Source organism: Miniopterus natalensis, chromosome 19 (genome assembly GCF_054644295.1).
Source record: "Miniopterus natalensis isolate mMinNat1 chromosome 19, mMinNat1.hap1, whole genome shotgun sequence".
NCBI classification, from domain to species: Eukaryota; Metazoa; Chordata; class Mammalia; order Chiroptera; family Miniopteridae; genus Miniopterus; species Miniopterus natalensis.
In genome coordinates this window covers 10,821,699-10,843,650 of record NC_142099.1, presented here as the reverse complement: position 1 = coordinate 10,843,650, position 21,952 = coordinate 10,821,699, and the positions used below count along the sequence as shown (strand labels likewise).

Below are 21,952 nucleotides of genomic sequence, written 5' to 3'. Positions count from 1 at the left end.
CCTCCCTCCCTCCCTCCCTCCCTCCAGCCCCACGAACTCACAGCCCGGTCACTGGACACTCAGAGCTGGGGACAGCCTGGCCCAGGACCGTGCTTTTCTCTTGTATCATCAGGTGGCACCTGAGATGTAGGAAGTCAAATGCTGCTTATTCAGCAATTAACACGAGCATGTGATGCTTTTTATATTTATTATTTAAAAATTAGATAAGTGGCATGAACTGTGGAAAATGTTAGTACAGAAATTTATGGATAAAAATTAAACATTACCTTTCGACTTTCAATTCCATACCCCTTTCCAGGGGTAACCTTACTGAGTTTGGATTACATCCATCTATATTTTTGTCTAGGAATCACTTATCTATAAACCATACAGAGCTAAACATTTCCTGGTCTAGTTTTTGCAGAGAATGGCATCCCAGAAGCCCAGCCTAGCACTGATTCTCATGGTTTGGAATTTTATGGTTCTAAAGTAAACTACAATGAGGGAGAGTTTTCTTGATGGATAAAGTTATGAAAATATGTAACTCAACATTACAAATGCCTATTGTCCCTCAGCTCCTCCCACCTCTGTTCTTGTCCCAGCTCTGCCACAATTCTTTTTGTAACATTGAATAAATCACTTCACCTCTGTGGGCCTCCATTTCCTCCCCTAGAACATGAAGAAGTTGGACGAGACAATCACTAAGGACCTTTCTATCTCTGACAGTCTAGTTCCAATTCTTTGAACCTACCTCAAAGTTCAGAGAAGTATCTGTCCAAGAACATAGAAATGGGGTACAGTTTGATAGGTAACTAGTTCCATCCCTTCAATGGGCACAGAGAGTCGGGTACCCAGGTACGATGACAGCTCCTCTGCTGGGCTCAGTGATTGACAAGAAGGGAATATAGGCCAGGTCCTCAGACAGAAGTTGGCGTGGAAAATAGCACAATCAGATATCATTGTCATTGGTGTAACCATCTCCACCCAGCTGATGTTTGCTGACAACTTGATTAGTAAGGCGACTGTGTGAGGCAGGTGGGTGTTGGAGGGGGCTGGGCCACAGGGGAAAAGAAAGGGGGTGGAATAATATATACAACACCAAAGGGATGGGAAAGATTGACAGTGATTAATATTCTGAGATCCTCATGGCCAGCCCTTGTGTTCAGCTCACATGGATGGTCTGCTGGGACACCTGTTCATCTTAACCTCCTGGACCAGGCTTTCTGTAGGAACTAAGAAGTAGGTTCCATTTGATTTTATGTCCCTAGACCCTGACACAAAGTGGGACTCAATATATTCTTGTCAAAAAAAGAAATGAATTTGCTTATTTATGGGCCTAACCTATGGGAATTCCCTGGATTGTCTGAATCCAGTGTGATTACCTAGGGAACAGTGGAGAAGGTTCATAGGCATAGCTTCTATGGACTTCTCAGCCAGAGAAATGTCAACTTGATACCACCTACTGCTCATTGAGCCTGTCCAACCACCAGACTCAGATCCTGCTTGGGCCAAGCTCTCCACCCTCCCCGGTCCAGGTGAAGGGGCCTGGAGCACAGCAGCGAGTCTGCACAGCTGGTGGCCTCTGGTCCCGCCTTACCCTGCGCTAGCCCCGCTAACTCCGCAGGCTGCTCCGGGAGAGCTCCCACCCTGCGGGGGCCTGGGCTCTGACCTTTGCCTCCCCCACCAAAGAAAGTAAGAAAAGAAAAAGTTGATTTTACCCCTAGGGCAAAAGCAGGTTCCTTACTCTGCTATAATCTCTCTAGTATCTATTTTCTTTCAGTTTCCTTTAGCTGTGCATTTACGGAAACGCTGCATTAAACACATGGACTATAGTTTCCCAAAGAGGACGCCTGTTTCTAACAGCTGCATCCTTCATGTCACACCATGAAGGAATGTGGCCTCAGAAAGTGCTGCGTCTTTAAAGATCTGAGCTACTTTTTCAATAGAGATCAGAGAAAGGATCCACATTATTTCCAATGCTAATAACCTTCAAATTGTCACACAGTTTCACGTACGTGGGCTGTTTCTGGGCCATTGGTTGTTTAATGCAGCCATCTCATGACACAGCTATGAAAATATTTATTGATGTTTATCACTGATGTAGGAACAAAACCAGTGAGTATCTACTACGTGCTGGACATTGGCCGGGTGTTTTCTCATTATTTAAATTCAATTATAATAATAAAAATTCCCTACAATAGGCAACGGATGGGTATCCTACCAATTCCAACAATCTAAATGCTAATCCTTTTATAATATAAATCATATCGGATAAAGTTTACACTTTAAGTTCCCCTCAGTGTGGTAGAGTGGAAAGAGCACAAGTTGTGGAGTCAAACGCTTCTAGAGTACAAGTTTATCTTTACTACCTGCTAGTTCAGTAAGCAGTACCTAAAAAAATGTTTAATTCCCTTTTTAAAAAATTGTGGTATAACTGACATATAGCACTTTATTAGTTTCAGGCATAAATAAACATAATGATGCAACTTTTGTATATATTGCAAAATGATTACCGCAATAAACCTAGTCAACGTTAGTCACCATAAATGGTAACAAAAGTTTTTTTCTTGTGATGAGAATTTTTAAGATCTGCTGTGGTTATCATGCTGCATATTACATTCCTGTGACTTATTTATTTTATAACTGGAAGTCTGAACATTTGACTCCCTTCACTCATTTCAACTCCCCCTCCCCACCACTGCTGACCACTAATATGTTCTCTGTATTTATGAGCTTGGTCTCTCCCCTCCCCTCCCCTCCCCTCCCCTCCCCTCCCCTCCCCTCCCCTCCCCTCCCCTCCCCTCCCCTCCCCTCCCCTCCCCTCCCCTCCCCTCCCCTCCCCTCCCCTCCCCTCCCCTCCCCTCCCCTCCCCTCCTCTTTTTCCTTCCTTCCTTCCATCCTTTTTAACATGCCCATATAAAACTTCTGTAATATCAGTTCTCCTCAGTGCCAGGCAGAATAATACCTAGTAAAACACCAAAACGTGAAATAATAATATTAATCAGAATGGTAGTAATAGTCATTGTAGAAGTAGCTACCACTTTTTGAGCTCCAGCCACATGTGTGGCCCTGTGCTCCATGCTTTAGAGGCAATATCTCATTTTTTGCTTACAGATGAGCAGAACTATGGTCCCTACTTGGCAGATAATGAAACTATAGCTTAGAAAATATAACTCGCTTAAGATGGCCCAGCTTGCTCACAGAGTGGTAGAGATGCCAACTTACGTCTCCCTGACTCTGAAATATTTCCTGCCCGTCTTTAGTCAGTGCCCAGCCCCATGGCCACCTCCAGTCTTTTCCTGCCGTGGCCCAGCTCTGGGGGTGGCGGCTGCTGCCTGAGGCACCGCAGGCACCGCAGGTCCCACCGCCATAGACACCGCACCTCTGGTGGCTGTGGCAATGGCAGTCGCCAGCAGTCTGGGGGCTCTGGCTGCTGGCCTCAGCCTTGAGGGCTCCCAACAAGCAGGGTGGGAAGAACCAAGCGCTGGCGGCCCGCCCAGCCCGCAGCTCCTCCCCCCTCATTTTCTCAGCTCTGGTCCTGCCGTCGGGGCTGCTGAAACCTCTCAACGAAACCTTCTGCTTTCCCCCCATTTCTGGCCCCTCTCCTCTAGTTACAGAATAATAAAGCCTTCCGCTCAGCCCACATGCTTCTGGCTTATTTTTGCCAGCAGGCCCCCCGCAGCTCATGTTAGCAAGTGGAGCCTGCCCTGCTGGGGACAGAAGCCTGCTGGGCCCGCCTGTGGGACGTCCCTGGAGAGGCCTGGGCTGTGACCTCCCCTGCAAGCAGCCGGGACCACTCGAGGGTCCCCATTTCTGGCTGAGGATGTTCACCTCTGCAGGCACATTGAGTGTTCTGCAAATTTATACCTATTCCTCTACTTTATCTTTATTAATAATAGCACTAATAATGCTCCTAATTACTAATATTAAGTGATGGATTAAAAAGTGCTAGCACCGCCTTAGCCGGTTTGGCTCAGCGGTTAGAGCGTCAGCCTGCAGCCTAAAGGGTCCCGGGTTCAGCTCCGGCCGAGGGCGCCTGCTTTGGTCGCAGGCTCCGGGTGCGCCACCAACACGCACCTGGGAGCAAGCCCAGGGCGCTTTCGGTGGGAGGCGGGCGAGGGCTGTGCGGCAGCATCGGTCTGGAAGCTTCCCGAAGCTTCCGGAAGCTTCCCGAAGCTTCCCAGCGCCTCCCAGGATGCTGCATATAGAGAGGCCCTTTTATAAATGAAAAACACAGGAAAATGGATACTTTAGGCTGTTGTACTTACAATTGGAAATAAAGTATATGAAATTGAAAATGAGATTTGGATGAAAACCTTTTTTTGAATAAGAAGTAGTTTTGGTGGGAAAGAGCAGAGTGCGGTGTGCGGGTAGGAACATGTGGTTAGAGGTAGGATACTGTCCACATCTCAGCTCTCATTTCCGTGGGTTCTTGGTTCTTTTTATGTTATTAAAATGTGCAAGTGAATTAATTAGTGAACAGACAGACAGATCGACAAAATAAATAAGTAAGTGGGTCATGCACGAGCAATGATATGGCAGCGTGTCTGGTCCAAGGATTCTGACTTCTCCCATTTGACTGAAGTCCTGGTTTTCCACAAAAAGTGTGTCATATTCATAAGTTATATAATGTTCTCATTGATTCTCGCAATTTTTGAAAATATATAATTTTGATTCCCTTTAATTTTACAAATAAGAAAATTGAGGTTTATATAAGTAAACTAATTTGCCCAAGTTTACACAGTAAGAACAAAGCCAGATCCCTGTGGTATCTGTGCCTTTTACTGCCTGGTCTCCTCTGGTCTCCTCTTCTCTCTTTCTCTGCACCCCTCCTGGGCAATCTGATCTGCTCCTGCGGCCTCAGTGAACATTGTCATGCTGATGTTTAAGAAGCTTCTCCTAGAGTGCCCTTCATTGACCCCTAGATCTAAAATAGCTCCCTTGTCATTCAAGCACTCACTCAAACACGTCACTGCTTTGTTTTCTCCGTTTCACTAATCACCAACCAAGGGCCTCTTATTTATTTACCTTTCCTGTGTCTTTCTCTTCCCACTTGAATGTAAACTTCATGAGATTCCAAACCTCGTTACCTTGCCCAGTGTCCTCTCTTTAGCATCCAGAACGGAATCTTGGGGTTGCATGAAAAATATGTTCTGGCTACATAGCTCTCAGGTCAATATTTAAGTCCCTGTGTGTTTTCTGAGCCTCCAAGTGCTTCATTTAGCTGCCTTTCAAGTTTCATCAGTTCCATTCTCATCTCAAATTCAAAGTAAAATAAACCACCATTCTCCAGCCCTTCATTCATTAAACCACCTCCCTGTGGAATTTCAACTTGGTGAACAGCATCTTTATCTGCCTAGTTGAGAACCTGAAACGGTTTGGTCTTATTCTGTTTCTTGTGATCCCATCCCCCATCTCTTGGGTGTTTACTGGCTAAGGAAAGGCTGACATGTCATTAAAATAAATGATACTCAGGCAATGTTCAAGAATGTTTTTTAGGAAATACTGATTATTTCACTTTAAGTAGATAATTTTACGTGTTTTTTTACATTATTGAGAATAATCTCTCATTGTTGCTGTATATGCATTAGAGACATGTATCATCTCAATGAAATTCTAGTTTGTATCCTTAAGTTGTTAACTTTTCTGTTCTCAGTGCTCTCTTCTGTCAAAAAAGCTAACACAATCACATAAGTCATAGGGTAGTTGTGAGGATTAGATGAGTTACTATGTATGAATAAATAAACCTCAGGATTAAATTTAGGTCAAATATATATTTAATAAGCTATCAAATCTCTAAACTGGAAAGTAGTTTACCTTTGAAATCCATAGAAAACAAATAATTCAAACGTAAAAGTTTAACCTCTATCTTTACTTACAATTTAATAAATGAATCTCATCTTTCTAGTCAACCCTGCCGAAGTCTTTCCTGGTATCTTATCAGACAACCAAATCTTTTAATTGGCCCCTAGGACTTATTGCTAGACTGATTTACATAAAACCTTCAACAAACATTTAACACATAACACATAACATAACACATTCAACGCACATTTAAGGTGCGTGAACTGCACTTTCTAGGGACCTGGCTTTTTGCTGGGCACCGTCTTCTGCCACCAAGATGCTCATTATCTAGTGAAGAAACCCGACACATCAGCAAAGAAGTGCAGTATTTGTAGGTTTTATAAAAAGAGATGTTGGGGACCCAAAGGTGACCCATTTCACCTGAGACAGTGGTGTGAGGAGAACCAGGTAAGACTGATGGAGACAATAGTGTTTGAGCTAAATGTGATCTTTAGCTCAATATTAATATGGGAAATATTAGGAGATGTTTGGCATACACTAGGAATAGAGATGGGTGGGGAGAGAGGGGCAGGAGAGAGGGGCAGGAGAGAGTATTCTGAGCAGAGGAAAGAATTCTGAAAAAAGACAGTGAAATGAAACACCAGACTACACTGGGAGCGACGGTGAGGAGTTAAGATGCAGCTGAAGGTTTCTCAGTAACCAAAGAAGATTAGTGTTTGATGTAGCTTTGCCAATGGGTCCCCTTTACTGTGTTCTAGATCATTGGATATCGATAACCCAGTGTGCTATATTGGTCACATTCCATGAAGCTGAGGATCTGGTTAAGCAGGAATTTCCATTTGCTACCTTGATGATTAAGAGTTTACTATGATTTAAAAAGTAGTTGGTTTAGTTCTGTACTTGTCTTAAAATTTTATCAGTATTGCAAGGTAGTCAGAAAACCTTTCAAAAACCCCAAATTCTCTGTACAACAGATTACAACTTGCCTAGCCTAGTTTTTATCCTAGCAATGAATATATATTTCTATATAACTGAGGCAACATTATCAAATTTGCAAAATGCCTAAAACACTTACAGAAGATATATCTCGCTCTGTTTTGTGTCACTGTGTGCTCTGTTTAGTATTAACATTTCTTTGTTCTCCCTGACATAGCCTTTAGGTGTCCTTCTTTCTTCATTGATTAAACAGCCACATGGTGACAATCTGTGATAGTATTTTATGCCATTACCTTTACCCTAGTTGACACATAGGTACTCTGTGGTTTGAATACACATCAGGTCTGTTGAAACTGGGCTTAAGGAAAAACACCCAGTGGTACCCTGTGCCAAGGAAAAACCCTGAGTACTTCCATTCTTGAGGGTGGAGATCATAAGATACTAAGAATTTATATCCCTTTCAGGGATATGTTTTCTTACCTCCGGCTATTATAGTGATATGAGGGGAACTAAACTGAAAAGAAGCTTGTGAAATGATCCAAAGCTAGAAGAGTCTTATTGAATCTGTTGGAAACACACATCTTTGCAAACCGAGGGTAAATGTGAATGTCTTAGTTCTCAGGACCAAGGCATCCCTGAGACAATGGTAAACTCTTTTAAGGCTCAGCAAGCCAGGGCCCCAAAGGATTGTAACTCCTGAGAAAGGTCTCAGAGTTTAGTAAGACGTAGAGTGCATCTCTGTGTATCCGTAACTCACAGTAACTTTATCTCATTTTATATTTACTCCCCACGGCCTCTTCCTCTAGGCGCCTTGGCTTTAAGTTCCTGGTTCTGCCATTTCTAAGCTTGTGACATACAACAAATTACTTCCTTTTCAAACTTTTCTTTTCTCAGTTATAAAATAATGATAATAATATGTACTCCCACAGGGCTATTTTAAAGATTAAGAGAGTTAACATATGCCAAATTCTCAGCCAAGCGACAATTATATATCAAGTGCTCAATGAGTCATCGCTAGATTTATGTGTGCTTTCAAGTTGCCTCCATCTGTTTTTATTAATGTGTCCACATGGACCGCTATCCCTGCTCCTCTATGTCTCTTTCACATGATCCATCCCACTCCCAACTTGTACCATTTACACTTCTGTATTTAAAAAAACCCACAACCTATAACTTAATATTTATCTTTTGCTCTATATTTTATTATAATTATATATCTCTATTTTTATAATTTTATAGATAACTATATATTCAGCTCTCTTGATATCTTTATATCACTTTTGTAAATCTCTATATCACATATTCCTAGATTTATATCATTATATTTCTAACCATTTATATTTTGCCCTACATTGCTATTCTAATAGCTCCATCTATCTAAATAGCCTTTATATCTTTCCCTAAAAGTAATGACCTCTCTTTGGAGATAGCTGCTGCCTTTAGCACATCTTTTCTGTCTGTCTACCTATCATCTATCTATCTATCATCTATCTATCTATCTATCTATCTATCTATCTATCTATCTATCTATCTATCTATCTATCTATCTATCTATCATCATCTATCATCTATCATCATCTATTTACCTACCATCTCTAATTCTCTATCTCTTTTTCTCCTCATTGCAACTTTTAATGTGGCTTTTATATTATCATATATCCATTTATTACATTTCAGTAGATGAGACAAATTAATTTATAAAATGCAGTATAATATATACATACATTAGACTTATATGTATGCATGAGTGTGCATGGGTGTGTGTATTTGCTTGCATGAAAATTAAATTATTTAATCAACAAGGTGAAATGAAAACTATGCACTGGGACAGTGCCTGTTTCTGGAATATAAGGATATATACACCATGAGTTCTTTTCCTGGAGGGACTCATAGGTTGAGTGGAAGACAGGAATGTAAATAATCAGAGAACACATTATAGCTCTAATGATGGGGCGTGTCTAAAGTGAGTCATGGCTTTGGGGAGTCAGGAAACATTACAAAAGAAATGACATTGGAGTTGTTTCAAAGGATGAGCAACAGTCCCATGTGTGAAGGAGAGATGAAAGGACATCCCAGAAAGAGGAAATGACATTTGCAAAGGTCTGTTGTAGTCAATAACAAGACATGCCTGGAGAGTGAAACCATAATATGGCTTCATTTGATATATTTTTTTGATGTTGTGTGGGGTGTCGAAGATTGGGACCATTTTTTAAAGATCACTTATTGGTTATTTTTAAAGTTACATGGAAGAAGGGAAGACAAGAGGCAGAGAAAACTGTGAAGACTATTGCACCAGTCCATACAGGAGATCATGAAGGCTTGAGATACAGCAGGGACAGTGGGTATGGACATAGGGATATAGTTGAGAGCAATTATGAAGCGGAATGAACAGTGTGTGGGATTATATGTTGCGGTGAGTTAGAAGGAAGATCAAGGGTGACTCCAAGATTTCTAGATTTAGGAGGAGGATATTTATAAAGGGAGACAATGACTTATTTTTGCCCACATTGAGCTCGTTAAAGCCAAAAGCAAAAAGCCTAAAAACATATATAGGCTCTGAAATTATAATGCCACACTAAAGCTCATCTAAAGGGACACTTTAGTTTGAAGATATCTCCAAATAAGGAATGTCCTTTGTAAGAGTTTTAAACCTCCCTGGGGAAACAAGAGAATATACTATATCTACCGCTGCCTTTAGTAAATCTCAGTACTAATTCCATCTTTAACCAATGACAACTGTCCAATTCTAGGACTTTTCATATCAAAGAAGGAAGAACATCAGGAGTTAGATGTTTTGTTTTTTGGCCTGGAGACTAGGCTCTAAAGTCATAATCATACGGTTGAAAACTTTATCACCTAGCCTCACTGCCAGCTGCAAAATTTAACACTCCCCCCCCCCCCCTTCTCTTTGGCAGGAGCAAGAAACAGGAAGTAACAGGAGTTGCAGGGCTCTTCAGTCTTTGGGTTGAACAATATTAATTCATTCTCCAGTGGTTTAAGATACATGGACCGAGCCCATTTCTGCCATCTTTCCATTCATCTATCTACCCATCAATTAACAGATTCATATTAAGTGAGCAATCTAGAGATATTAAGTTGCATAAGATAGAGATTCCTCCTCCAAGAACTGCATATTCTATCAAGAGATGAGTAGGAGAGATACAGCCATTAGGATTCAGTAATTCACATTCTGGTTGGGCCAGCTGGTCTATGTTCTCAGCTTTCCTATTTCACTGCTTTCATGATTAGCTTCTAGGCCAGCATCAAGCCCCAGGGCTATCCAAGTACAGCCCCTTGGCAAATTGTGTGATCCAAGAAATAACTTCTCTGTTGTAGTGGAAAGAGTCTTTGTCTGGGATTAGAGCTACCTAGGATCTGCTTCCTCCAAGGCAGTCATTAGCTTTAGGTCTCCACATAGATTCATCTCTCTCTGGGCTTCAGAATCCTCATCTTGAGAGTGACAGAATGTGGCCAGATAATTCCTGGTGGTCCCTGCTGCTCTGGCATTCTGAAAATCTCTGATCCTACTCAAGTTGGGATGGTATCTGGACACCCTTTTGTAATGAGTGGTGGGATCCAGAACTTAGATTCTGAAATCAGGCTGATTTGGACAGAGGCTTCCTCATGGGAGGGATTTCATCAATGTAATTGGCATGTGCACCTAGGTCCCAAAGCACTTTCATTCCCGTTGTCAGATTCTAACTTCGTGAGGACCTGTTGAAGTGTCTTCACTCCCATCGTTCTGCAAGGAAACTAAAGCCCAAAGTGCAAAATGGTTAATTAAATGCTAAGTCCTTTAGGTTACTCATTTCATTTAATTTACACAATAATCCTATGACTTTTCTATTTCTTCTTTCTTTCCTCTTTCTCTTCCTTCCCCTCCTTAATTTTCTTCTGTCTTATAAGTAAGGAGCCCGAGGCTCATGAAAGTTAAGTAGGCTTTAGCCGTTAGCAAGTACTAGAGCTCAGGTTCAACCCAAACCTCTCTAAGTCTAAAGTCTCTGCTCATGAGCTTGGTCAGAATCTGAAATGCCTATAGGGCCTGGACAGTTACACAAATGAATGAAATTATCCAGGTGGAAGAATTATTTCACTTCCGTTTTAATTTCACCAAAGAAAAGAACACAGGTAAAATAATAAAAGGAAGTTTATCCTTTGCATTGCATCATGGATACAGTAAAAAATAGATGGACATTTACAGAACATCAAAGTATATGACCTACCTAAGAGCGGCAGATGTTAATGAAGTTGAGGTCAGGTGGACCCACGTATGCCAGATATTTTGATTTGAACAGAAAACTGGATGTCTATCATCTTTCAAAAAAATCTCTTTGTTTCTAAATATTAATGATTACTTACAAAATTATGTAAGCAAAAATGATTTAGGTGAAACATAAGAAGATATCCATCTGGACTGTATCTGGCTCACAAGATGCCAGTTCATTATTTGTGTCCTGCACGGTGCTGCTCTCTTGAAGGGCTACCCCATAGCACTAGCTGTGCACCTTCTGTGACGACTTCAGGCTGTCCAGCCGAGGACCGCGACACCACAGGCAGCCAGCCACCCAGCCCTGACTGCTGCTTGGTCTCCAGCTCCTCTGCGTGGATGTGAGCTATTGTGAATATCATTCTTGTCTAGATGCTTTTGCATAAAATAGCTGCCTTAATCCTCACAACAGCTCAGCAAAGGTTTCATATCTGCACTTTGCAGATGAGCAAATTAATACTCAAATCAGTTATAAAGGGCACACAGCTAAAGTAGCCAACCTGGGATGTCAGGATCGGCTCCGACCCAACCTTTTCTCTCTATACCTTCGAGGTGATTCTAACTGCTTCCAGTTAGGGAGCTTTTCTCCTTTTATTTCCATCTGGTCAGAGCGTCAGACAAGGAAGGAGACAGGGGCCTGGAGCCATCGTCCAGGAGAAGAGATACCTCTGTCACCCCCATCACCCTCACCACTAGCCCTTGTCAGGGTGGAGGAAACAGACAGGACGAGAGAAGAGAGAGAAAACAAGAACCTGCTCCTCCGTTGCCCAGCAGCCCTGGCACTGAGGCCAGACACTCCCACTCCTGTAGGTGACTGCAAGGACAGGCACACAGGGAGGGGACCAGCTGCTGGAATGCCAACCTGGGTGATGAGCCAGGCAGATGCCAACCAATTGTCTCATGGTCTGAGCCAGGCCCAGAGCCCTTTATATAAAGACAGCCCTCTGTCCAGACGCCTCAGCCTGAATGACTGCTTGCCTTGAAGAAGGTAGGTCTGGGGGCTGGGCCCTGGAATTGGGGTGGGGGTGATGCTCAGGGGGTGCTCAGATTCACAGGGGTGAGGCATAGTGAGGGGAGACGCTGGGAGCAAAGGAAGAGCGGGAGAGCAGCCCGAGGAGAAAAGTCCGGTGGACTGTTAGGGGACATGAGAAGAATATCTGTGGAGTCTGTGTGAAGAAATGGGGCACTGAACTCTATTTACCTTCGATAACTCTGGCCTCATCCTTGGGGACCATTTTCCGTCTTCAGGACCTCTCTCCCTGGAAAAAATGCATTAGTAATCGCATCCCATGAGCAGAGCTGGGTGTAGGAGGGTTACCTTCCCCAAGGGCATATGTATTTAGATGTTCTCTATACATGGAGAATGGAAGGCTTTGCCCTTCACGGGAAGCATTTCAGTATTTCAGGAGCTTACTGAGAAGGGTTTGGTTGGGTGAGCCGATTGTCAAACCAGCCTCCCTGCTGTGCTGATCACAGGGCTGCCGGTATATGAACAGGTGGATTTGGGGAGGGTGGGGGAACTGCCCTCTGTTTCTCCCTGGCTGGGTGTGGTGTTGGACCGTGTGCCTGTGTCCCCCACGTCACATTTGTCATGCTCCTGCTGCATGGGCTTTAAGTGTGGCTGAGTGTCAGTCTCCTAATCAGGAGGTTACCCCTCTTAAGTGATTCCACCTGCCTTTCAGAGGGGCTGGAGAGTGACCTTTCTGAAGCTGGCAGCAACCCTCCAGGGCAAGTTGTTGGTCCCGAGCCTTTCCAAGGCTGATGTTTTGTATGTGCGTGTTTTGTGTATGCCCACAAGGGCCAGTTTAAACAAATTCACCTAAAAAAGATTGAATATAGAGAAACAGACGTTTTATGTTGAGTTTGAGCTGCCCGGTTACTAATTGGATTCTTTACCTTCCAGTGGATGCTTTATTGCAGACGAGGCTTGTTCTCATATATGCATTTTTTCATGTTTGCACAGTAAATGTGTGAGGAAATTCAAGTTCCTATGGTGTGGAGTCCCCACTTTGGACAACAGCCTTGGGAGCACGGGTTACCTCTACTTCCATAGAGCTCCCTCCCACCACTTAGGACCCCAGGAGGTGATAGGAACCCTCTTGTTATTAGCATCTTCTTGTGCTGGACACTGGATGCCCACCCTCCAGGGAAAGAGCCCGGGCACCTGCAACCCTGACTGTGCTGTTGAAGTTATCTCAGATCAGGACCTCTGTCAGGTAGTTTGGCAGATGCAAGGGAGTCCTCTTGGGCAATAGTCACTAATCTTGGGTCCAGACAACTTAGTAAGTCTTCTCGAATGAAGGTCGAGGGTAGGGGAGGAAAGGTCAGGGAAGAAGCAGGGTGTCTTCCTCTTGGTCCTGGCCCCTCCTCCCCACTCTCACCCTCCTAAAGCTTGTCTTTCTACCCTCAGGTCTGCTGACCCTTCTGCATCGGAACCATGTGTGACCAGCAGCAGATTCAGTATTGCATGCCGCTCCCCCAGTGCTGTGTGAAGGGTTCCTCCTTCTGCCCTGCCCCGTCCCCCTGTCCCCAGGGCCAGGTGGTAGTTCAAGCCCCTTGTGGGATGCAAATTGTGGAGTGTCCTGCACCATGCCCAGTTCAAGTTTCCCAGGTGAAGTGCCAGGCTCCCTGCCAGTCCCAGACCACGCAGGTGAAAGGCCAGGCTCCAAGCCAGTCTAAGACCACCAAGGTGAACTGCCAGGCTCCATGCCAGTCCCAGACCACACAGGTGAACTGCCAGGCTCCATGCCAGTCCCAGACCACACAGGTGAACTGCCAGGCTCCGTGCCAGACTGAGGTGTGCTACGTGCAGTGTGAAGCCCCATGCCCTGTTCAGACCTGCTACGTAGAATGTGCTCCAGCGTGTTATACGCAAACGCGCTATGTGGAATGCCCAGTCCAAACCTACCTATCCTATCCAGCTCCCCAGCCTGTCCAGACTTTCATCCCGTATGCCCCTGCATGCCAGGCTCAGGGAAGGTTCTCCACCCAGTGCCAGTATCAGGGCTCCTTCAGCAGCTGCGCCCCCCAGCGTCAGTCCCGGGCTTCCTACTGCACTTCTGCGCCCCAGGGCCAGGCCCAGGGCTCTTACGGCGGCTGCCCCGCGCAGCGCCGCGCCAGGAGCGCCAGCAGATGCCCCCCTCCTCGCCAGGTGCGGCCTTCTTACCGCAGCTGTTCCCCGCCGCGCCAGATGCGGCCTTCTTACCGCAGCTGTTCCCCGCCGCGCCAGATGCGGCCTTCTTACCGCAGCTGTTCCCCCCCCTACTACAGCAGCTGCGAGCCCTCAAGATGCGCTTCGGGTTCCTATAACTACTGCACCCCACCCCGCCGCTCGGAGCCCATCTATAACAGTGGCTGTGCTCGGCGTCCGGCTGCAAGCTGCTCTCAGAGACGCGGCCCCAGGTGTCGCATAGAGATCTCCTCGCCCTGCTGCCCCAGGCAGGTGCCCCCCCAGCGGTGTCCCGTTCAGATCCCTCCCATCCGACGCTGCTCTGGGAGCTGTGCTCCGCGGCCCTCCTGGGGCTCCTCCTGCCCGGAGCTGAGACCACGCGCAGAGCCACGTCCGCTGCCAAGCTTCTGTCCACCGCGGAGTTTTGACCGATGTCCGGAGCCGCCGCAGCCGCGATGTCCGATTCCTGCCCCGCGCCCATACCCGCGCCCCGCGCCCTGCGCCAGTCCCGAGCGCCGCCGGTGTTCGCCCCCTCGGCCGCTGAGTCCCGAACCACGGCCAGCCCCGCGGCCAGTCCCGCAGCCGCGCCCCATGCAGCGTGAGTTTCCAGAGCCACATCCACAGGCCTGCGAGCGCCCAGAGCCTTGTCCGGAGCCCATCCCCCTGCCAGCGCCCTGCTCCAGCCCAGAGCCGTGTGCGCAGCCTGGGCGCTGTCCCAGCCCGTGCTCCGGCCCACATCCAATGCCACGCTCAGGAGACCTAGGCTGTCGTGAGTCCCGCCCGGGCCGCCTGGACATCGAGGCCCCCAGCTGTGGCCCAGCTGCTTACTACCCGTGCGGAGAGAGCGGTGCCAGCTATGGACCTTGCGATGTGTTTCCCGAGCCGCGGGGTCAGGGTGCTAAAGGAGACCAAGGAGGCGCCTCTGTTGGAGTGAAAGGCGGGGCCTATGCTGGAACCAAGAGCGCCTATTTTTAAAGGCAGCTGGCTGAAACATTCCCGCCTCCTGCCCCGAAAATGCTCCTTTCCCAGCAGCCGCAATGTCTGTGTTCTTGTTTACAGCACTCCAAAGGTAGTCGGAGGCTCCCTGCTGCAGGAGTGGTGTCCAAACTCCTTTGCATGTCATCATGGGACCCACGCCTGGGTCTCAGAACCTCTGCAGCCTCACATCCGACTCCTCTCCCCTGTGCATCCTCAGTTCTAGCCAGACCAGTCTCACCACCCGGACACGTCCTGGGTGTTCCCCAGGACATACCTTAGACGTCCCTGCCTCTCGGTCTCTGTTCACCACCCCTCCCCCCATCCCGGGGCCACTGCTTTGCTACTCCCAGCATCTGAAATCCAACCCCTTTCAAGACCTCTTCCTCGGAATCTTTTCTGCTTGTTTCTACTCACAGAAGTCTGTTCTGACCTCCTAGAACTCACTGAATCGTCCACACCATCCGCTTGGGAAGTGCCTTGCAACATCTCTCCTGAACTATTTTATTTTTCAGGTGTGTCTGTCTTACCTGCCTAACTAGGTTGTGAACTCCCATTTGAGTGGAGTCAGAATGTCCCTTAATTCCCTTGTTTCTCCCGGGGCAGGCAGCTACTCAGCAAGGCCTGTGGGTTGGCAGCTTGAGCCACAATCTGTCTTGATGGGCAACCCCAAGGCTAGGACAAGAGGAGTCCATGTAACAATAAAGATGATGCTACACTCAGATCCTGAGTCTTATGTGATACCTGTTTGTTACTCCTTCCTGATTCCCTGGATGAGCTTTTATTTGTTTCCTTTATTATTTTTCTTCTTGGGTTTATTGTTACCTACGGCTAAATTTTCCTTAGACTAGCCCAGGTGGGCTGCTTTGTGTTTTCTGTCTCTCTTCAGTGTCCCTGGCCCCTGCTGGGAAAGGATGGATGAAAAGGCACACGGAATGAGGGAGCAGGGAAGATAAGTCCTGCTCCTCAGTCTAAGGGCAAAAGTCATCAGGCCTGTGTTGGTCAGGTCACCCAGCTCTGCTCTGGGGGCATAGTCACTGCCGTGGAGTCAGAGGAGAAGAGAAGGGATCCCTCCTAGGCTGTCTGGGACACACAGCACAGGATACACTTTCCTTTATTTCAGAGGAAACTATTTGCACTTTTTTTTTGGACATACTAGAAAAGGGAACATCTGGGGCTGACTCTGAATTCCTCTATTGCTCCCAAATCCCATTAGGCATGTGAGTCTTGGCAGCATGAAGGTGGGGCTTGGAGGGGTAGTAGAGCCAGGGGTGTTTCTTCCTTCCACTCCCCCCCAGATGAGATAAGTGCTGGCTGAGGAACTAGTGTTCCTGCAGAGATCCCTGCCCCAGAGGGAAAGAGTGCCTGAGGCCACCAGGATGGAGGGGAGGCAGCTCTAGTCTGGGCCCTGAAGGTCTGATTCAGTGCCCTCCTCCTCAAGGTCCATAACCCCAGAGGGTCCCACAGCTCCAGCACCATCACTGTGCAACATAGCCCCAGGGCTGGCTCTGAATTTGTCTTTCCCTTGCCCCAGGGATCTAGTACTGTAATATCAGTGGCAGAGAACCCAAGAGACCACCTGGTAAACCCTGTGTTGTATAAAGAAAAACTGAGGCTCTTCAAGTGAAATCCACTCATTTATTTATTGATTCACAAATACTCACTGCTTACTCGCTAGGAAGGCACTGGTAAAAGGGACAGACAGAAGCCTCTGAGAGCTTGCGGCCTTGCACACTGGTTCTCAAAGTGTGGTACCTGGTCCAGCAGCATCAGCATCACCTAGGGCCTTGTGAGAAATACAAATGCATCACCCCAGACCTACTGACACAGAGTCTTTGGGAGTGAGACTCAGAAAGCTGTTTTGGCCTGTCCTCCAAGTATTTCTGATGCCCAGTAATAGTTGGTTGTAACTAGTTTAGTAAAATATCTTACACAAGTAGAATATGAACATTTTACATATATATTTGACTCTTGAACACTGTGAAAGTTAGGGGTGCTGATTCATTTGCAGTCAAAATCTGCAAATAACTTTTGACTCACTCCACAACTTAACTACTAAGAGCCTACTGTTGACTGGAAGCGTTACCAATAGCATAAACAGTCCACGAACATGCATTTTGTATGTTCTTTATTTTATATACTGTATTCTTACAATAAATTAAGCTCGAGAAAAGAAAATGTTATTGAGAAAGTCAGAAGGAAGTGGTACATTTATAGTACTGAAAAAATCCACATGCCACATGTAGGTGGACCTCCATAGTTCAAACCAATGTTGTTCAAGGGTCAACTGTATAAATAAGTAAATATACACACACAGATACACACACACACACACACACACACACACGCATATACACATATCCTCCAGTGTCTACAAGAGCCCAGCACACTGGCATTATCTTGCCATTTTGCACAGCTGGAAACCTAAGAACACAGGATATTTGTGACTTGCCAAAGCCACACAGCCATTAATCCAGCCATTTTTCTAACACAGTTTGGGAGTTATCTCATTTACTGAACAGATTAATTTCACCAGCATTACACTTGCCTCCTCCTGAGAACCCAGGTTGCTCTGGGACTGTATCTGCTCTGTGGCACATGCCCCAGGGGCTTGGCAGGGCCCAAATGGCTCCCACAGGATATTCCTAGGTTTCCATTGTCCAGGTTCCTGGGTGGATGTGGAGAGAACAGGATGGTGAGAGGCTGGGAAGCCCCAGATTCTCATTAGGTCTCTCCCTCTGTTCTCTTGAACACACCCCTGGACAAAGACCCTCTTGTCTGGAGGATGAGCGGAAAGCAGTCCACCTCCTCCAGGTACAGAAGAAACACAGCCCTAGCTGTGAGAGAGGGACATTCACACCTAAGAAGCCAAACCCCACCCCCATCCCCCTAACCCTGGGACAGGGAACAGGCTCTTTATTGTAATGATCCGGTGACCTGCATTGACCTCCGAGGATACACTCTGGTCGCAGGGATAGCTAGGCCTGGAAAGGGGTTGAATGATGGGGGAATAGAGAAGTTTCTGGGTGAATCAGGCTGGGACTGAGCCAGGGAACCCCAGATGAGCTGGTGCTCCTCACAGGGAGAGCCAGACTCAGTGCCATCTCTGAAGCCAGAGAAGCTCTGGGCCCACGTTCATCTCCCCTGGGGCTAGTCTGATTGGCCTTGAAGGTCCTCCATTTCCTCAGGCAGAATGCCCAGTCCTGAGCCTCCAGACAGGCCCACAGTGAAAAGTTACAGCCTATTTGTAGCAGTTCAGAGGAAATGGGTATCCAGGAGTGTGTGCATCTGCATGTCCTTCTGTGGGCTTTCCATGTTTCTTTGTGTGTGTCTATGTGACTGCTCTTTATGTCTGTCTGCTTTAAAAGCTTGGGAGTTTTAAAATGCATTTGACAATGGGGACTGTGACCTCAGGAGCATGGTTTAGGATACCCTCCAGTCCTTCAATACTGACCCTTCTCAGTCATCCCTTCCACTCCCACCTTACTCCCTAGTTTTGGTATATCTCTCCTTTATCTAGGCATTACCCAAGCATTAAGAGGGAGACATTCCACATCTCATAGTTTGTCCTACAGACTGGAGCAGCCCTGATGAGCAAGCAAATGGAACTGTCATGCATAAGGGAGTAGCTCAGCTGTTAACAATGGAACAGATAGGTGGACAGAGGAAATCAGAAGCCAGGCAGTACACATGTGGACACTTCCCTGACGTATAGAAGAATAGTCAGGTGGTGACCAAGACTTCGAACAGGACTAGCATACTCCTGATTTCTGGCATGGTTGGACATCCCAGAGGATCCACATGCCTGTGGCCTAAGACTAGTTAGGGAGACAGACAGGGTGATGCACTTCACATTCATGTGACGATCCATGTGCTTCCCTATCATCAAGGCCGATCAAACTCATTCCTCCAAAAGATGAAGCTTCCTGACTTAGAAGACTAAACTAGAAGTATCTAGAAGCCTAGGAATTACCCAAGCTGTGCCAAAGCCACCCATCACGTTCATCACCACATCTAGTCATAGGAGCCTTGAGATGGGTTCACACCTTCCCTCTGTTCTCTAGTGCTCTATCTGTCAGGAAGAAAACCACTCATCAACTTGTATCAACACATCCATTTATTTGACACTCTGTAGGAACTGGGTGTGCTTGGTTCTGGAAACACAGTGGTGAGCTAGGCAGGCACTGTTTTGCTTGCATAAAGTCTGAGGGACAACAGAGTCTGTGAGAGCTTCCACATGGGAGGCACAAGGTATCATGGAAGCCCATAGAAAAGATGCCTGAGAGGGTCAGGGGCCTAGAGTAGGCAACTACATCAAAGATATGAAAAATAAGGGGGAGTTATTTAATGAATGGAGGAAAGAGCAGAGTGGTCCTGGCAGAGAACAGCAGGTATAATGTCAACATAATGGACATAATAACGGTCAGCCCCAGGCGGGGTATTTCCTCCTCACTTGACCATCCTTCCTGGTTCCTAACACTTGTATGGTCCCAGGAATCCATCCTTGTCTTGCTCTAATGAACTTTCTTACCAACATCTTAGAGGAAGACTTGATAAGAAACTGACCTGAATTTAAGGCGGCCTCAACTTAAGGGAAAATTGAAGACTAGAGGTCTAATTCAACATGGATGAGAACAATGGACTTAATCTGACATGATAAAATGTAATTAAGATAAACGTGAAGTTCTGAATTTAAGGTGAGTGGGTGTGTATTTAGCCACATTTGTGAAGAAAGCTTAGTTGGTTAAAATGGGTCAAGAGTGAGCTTGTCTGTGGCAAATGGTGATGAACTCTTGCTCTTAACAGGCACAATAGTGTTGCTCTGCTTGGCCCAGACAATGCACACCCAGGCAGCATGTTCAGCTCAGGTAAAATGGGAGTGAGGCTATAGGATGACGACCTACTGTGCGCCAGTCACCAAATGAAGCAGGAACCCCACATCCTTCCTCATACTCACAATTTGAAAAGGTCCTATTATCTGTCCCAATTTATATATAGTGTCATACACAAACACCAAAAAAAAATCTCATGAGGTTAACTAATCTGGTCATACATCTAAGACCTGATAATGCTAGAATCCAAACCCAGGCTTATTTTGCTCCCAAACCTGGTATACCTTCATCTGGAAGGAAGAGTAATGTTGTGTTTTAAAAGGAGTTGCTTCCTTGCATTATTTGAAAGGTTTTCTTTAAGAACAGGTAAAACTCAAGAGCTTAAGAAGTCCCATGAATGAAAACCATAAAACAAAGATTCTGGCTAGAAATAAAGAAAAGAATTAATAGAACTTTGTGAAAATAGAATGTACTGTTTACCCACACATTCAACAAATATTTATTCGAACATTAATTCAGTTTGTAGTATGTACCAGACACTATTCTGGATGCTTGGGTTATATCAGTGAGTAAAACAAAGACCCCTGTGTTCACAGAGATGATATTCTAGCAGAGGAAAAAATTTGACATTTTTAAAAAAACTTAGAACATATTTAAATATAAAAACTACTTTGAAAATAAGAACAAACATAGCAATGGTGATGGTGTGGGCAGGCATCCCAGACAGCATAAGAAGGGCAGGGGGACTGAGCTCTGTGTGTGGAAGAAAGGGGCCCAAGAAAGTGTGATATCTTGAACCCAAGTGCAGGAATAGAAAGGGCATAGGAGAGGTGTCATGAGGTGTGAGTTTGACCCCAGGTCCACCACTTACTAATTTAGGCAATTCCTTGACACTTTGTTCCTTCATCTATAAAATGTGGTTAACTAAAAAATACAGTTGAAATTTGAACTGCATGGGTTCACTTATTTGCAGATTTTTTTCAATAAATATTGTAAATGTATTGTCTTTTTCTTATGATTTTCTTAATAATGTTTTTTTTCTCTAGCTTACTTTATTGTAAGAATACAGTATATAATACACATCACATACAAAATATGTTAGTTAACCAACTGTTTATGTTATTGGTAAAGCTTCCAGTCAATAGTTGGCTACTAGTAGTTAAGCTCTGGGGAACCAAAAGTCATGTGTGGATTTTTTACTGTGTTGTCAGGGCTCTACACCCCTGACCCCTGTGCTGTTCAAGGGTCACATTAAAGGTTAAATTAGATAAGTTATTTAAAAACACTTTATAAATTATAAAACACGGTAAGTATATTTGGTTTTGGCAGTGAGGTCTTCATCCCCAAGGACAGGAGTAGAGGGAAAAGATGATGCTCAACCCTGAGGAACTGCCCATTTGATGAGCAGGTTGGGTCACAGAGGCAGGTCAAGTCAAGGCCCAAGCAGAGGCCAGAAAAGTGGAAGAGAAGCACAAATAGAAATAAATGTGATCACCTGGGGCAAGTGAGGAAGGCTTGACGGAGGAGGAATTGAAGGAGTGAAGGGACAAGGAATGGCAGACAGGAGATTGACTGGGTGATTGGTGGGGAAAATGGCTCAGGCAAAATCCTGAATCTAGAAGGATTATAAGACTTGGGGGACAGGAAGCTCAGGCATCAGGACGAATGTTTAAGGATAGTGAAGTGAACAGTTATCACAAATGGTCATTGGTATGGATGCTACCCATCCGGTTTGCCATTGGCATGGCTCCTTGGATCGGTCTGAGGGACAGGGAATACCAGGAAGGGGAGGCTCTTAGTCAATCAGAAATATCTTTTAGGCTTAAATTGGGTTGGGCCCTTAGTCATTGCAAGACCTTTTGACCTCACCTAGCCTAGATGAAAAGGCTGGATTAGCAATCATTTAATTAAGCAGTTATTTCCACAGCACTCATCAGCATTATTCAGAGGGTTGTTTGGTGCCATCAGAAATGCAAGAGCTGTTTCCAA

General features: G+C 45.6%; 1 protein-coding gene across 2 annotated transcripts; it reads left to right on the top strand.

The window, feature by feature from the left end:
• Positions 1 to 13,424: 13,424 nt before the first annotated feature.
• Positions 13,425 to 15,131, top strand: KPRP (keratinocyte proline rich protein). 2 transcript variants are annotated; one of them, XM_087827980.1, is made up of 2 exons: positions 13,425 to 13,637; positions 13,677 to 15,131. In XM_087827980.1, exons 1-2 carry the CDS (start codon positions 13,425 to 13,427, stop codon positions 15,129 to 15,131), a joined length of 1,668 nt encoding a protein of 555 aa, XP_087684106.1. The 2 variants fall into 2 exon arrangements, with proteins under 2 accessions (XP_087684106.1, XP_016075612.2); XM_016220126.2 differs by having other exon boundaries at positions 13,425 to 15,131.
• The last annotated feature ends 6,821 nt before the right edge of the window (positions 15,132 to 21,952 follow it).

Bases quoted from the DNA above. Each gene is read 5' to 3' on its own strand.
- KPRP (XM_016220126.2), top strand. From the start codon at position 13,425: ATGTGTGACCAGCAGCAGATTCAGTATTGCATGCCGCTCCCCCAGTGC.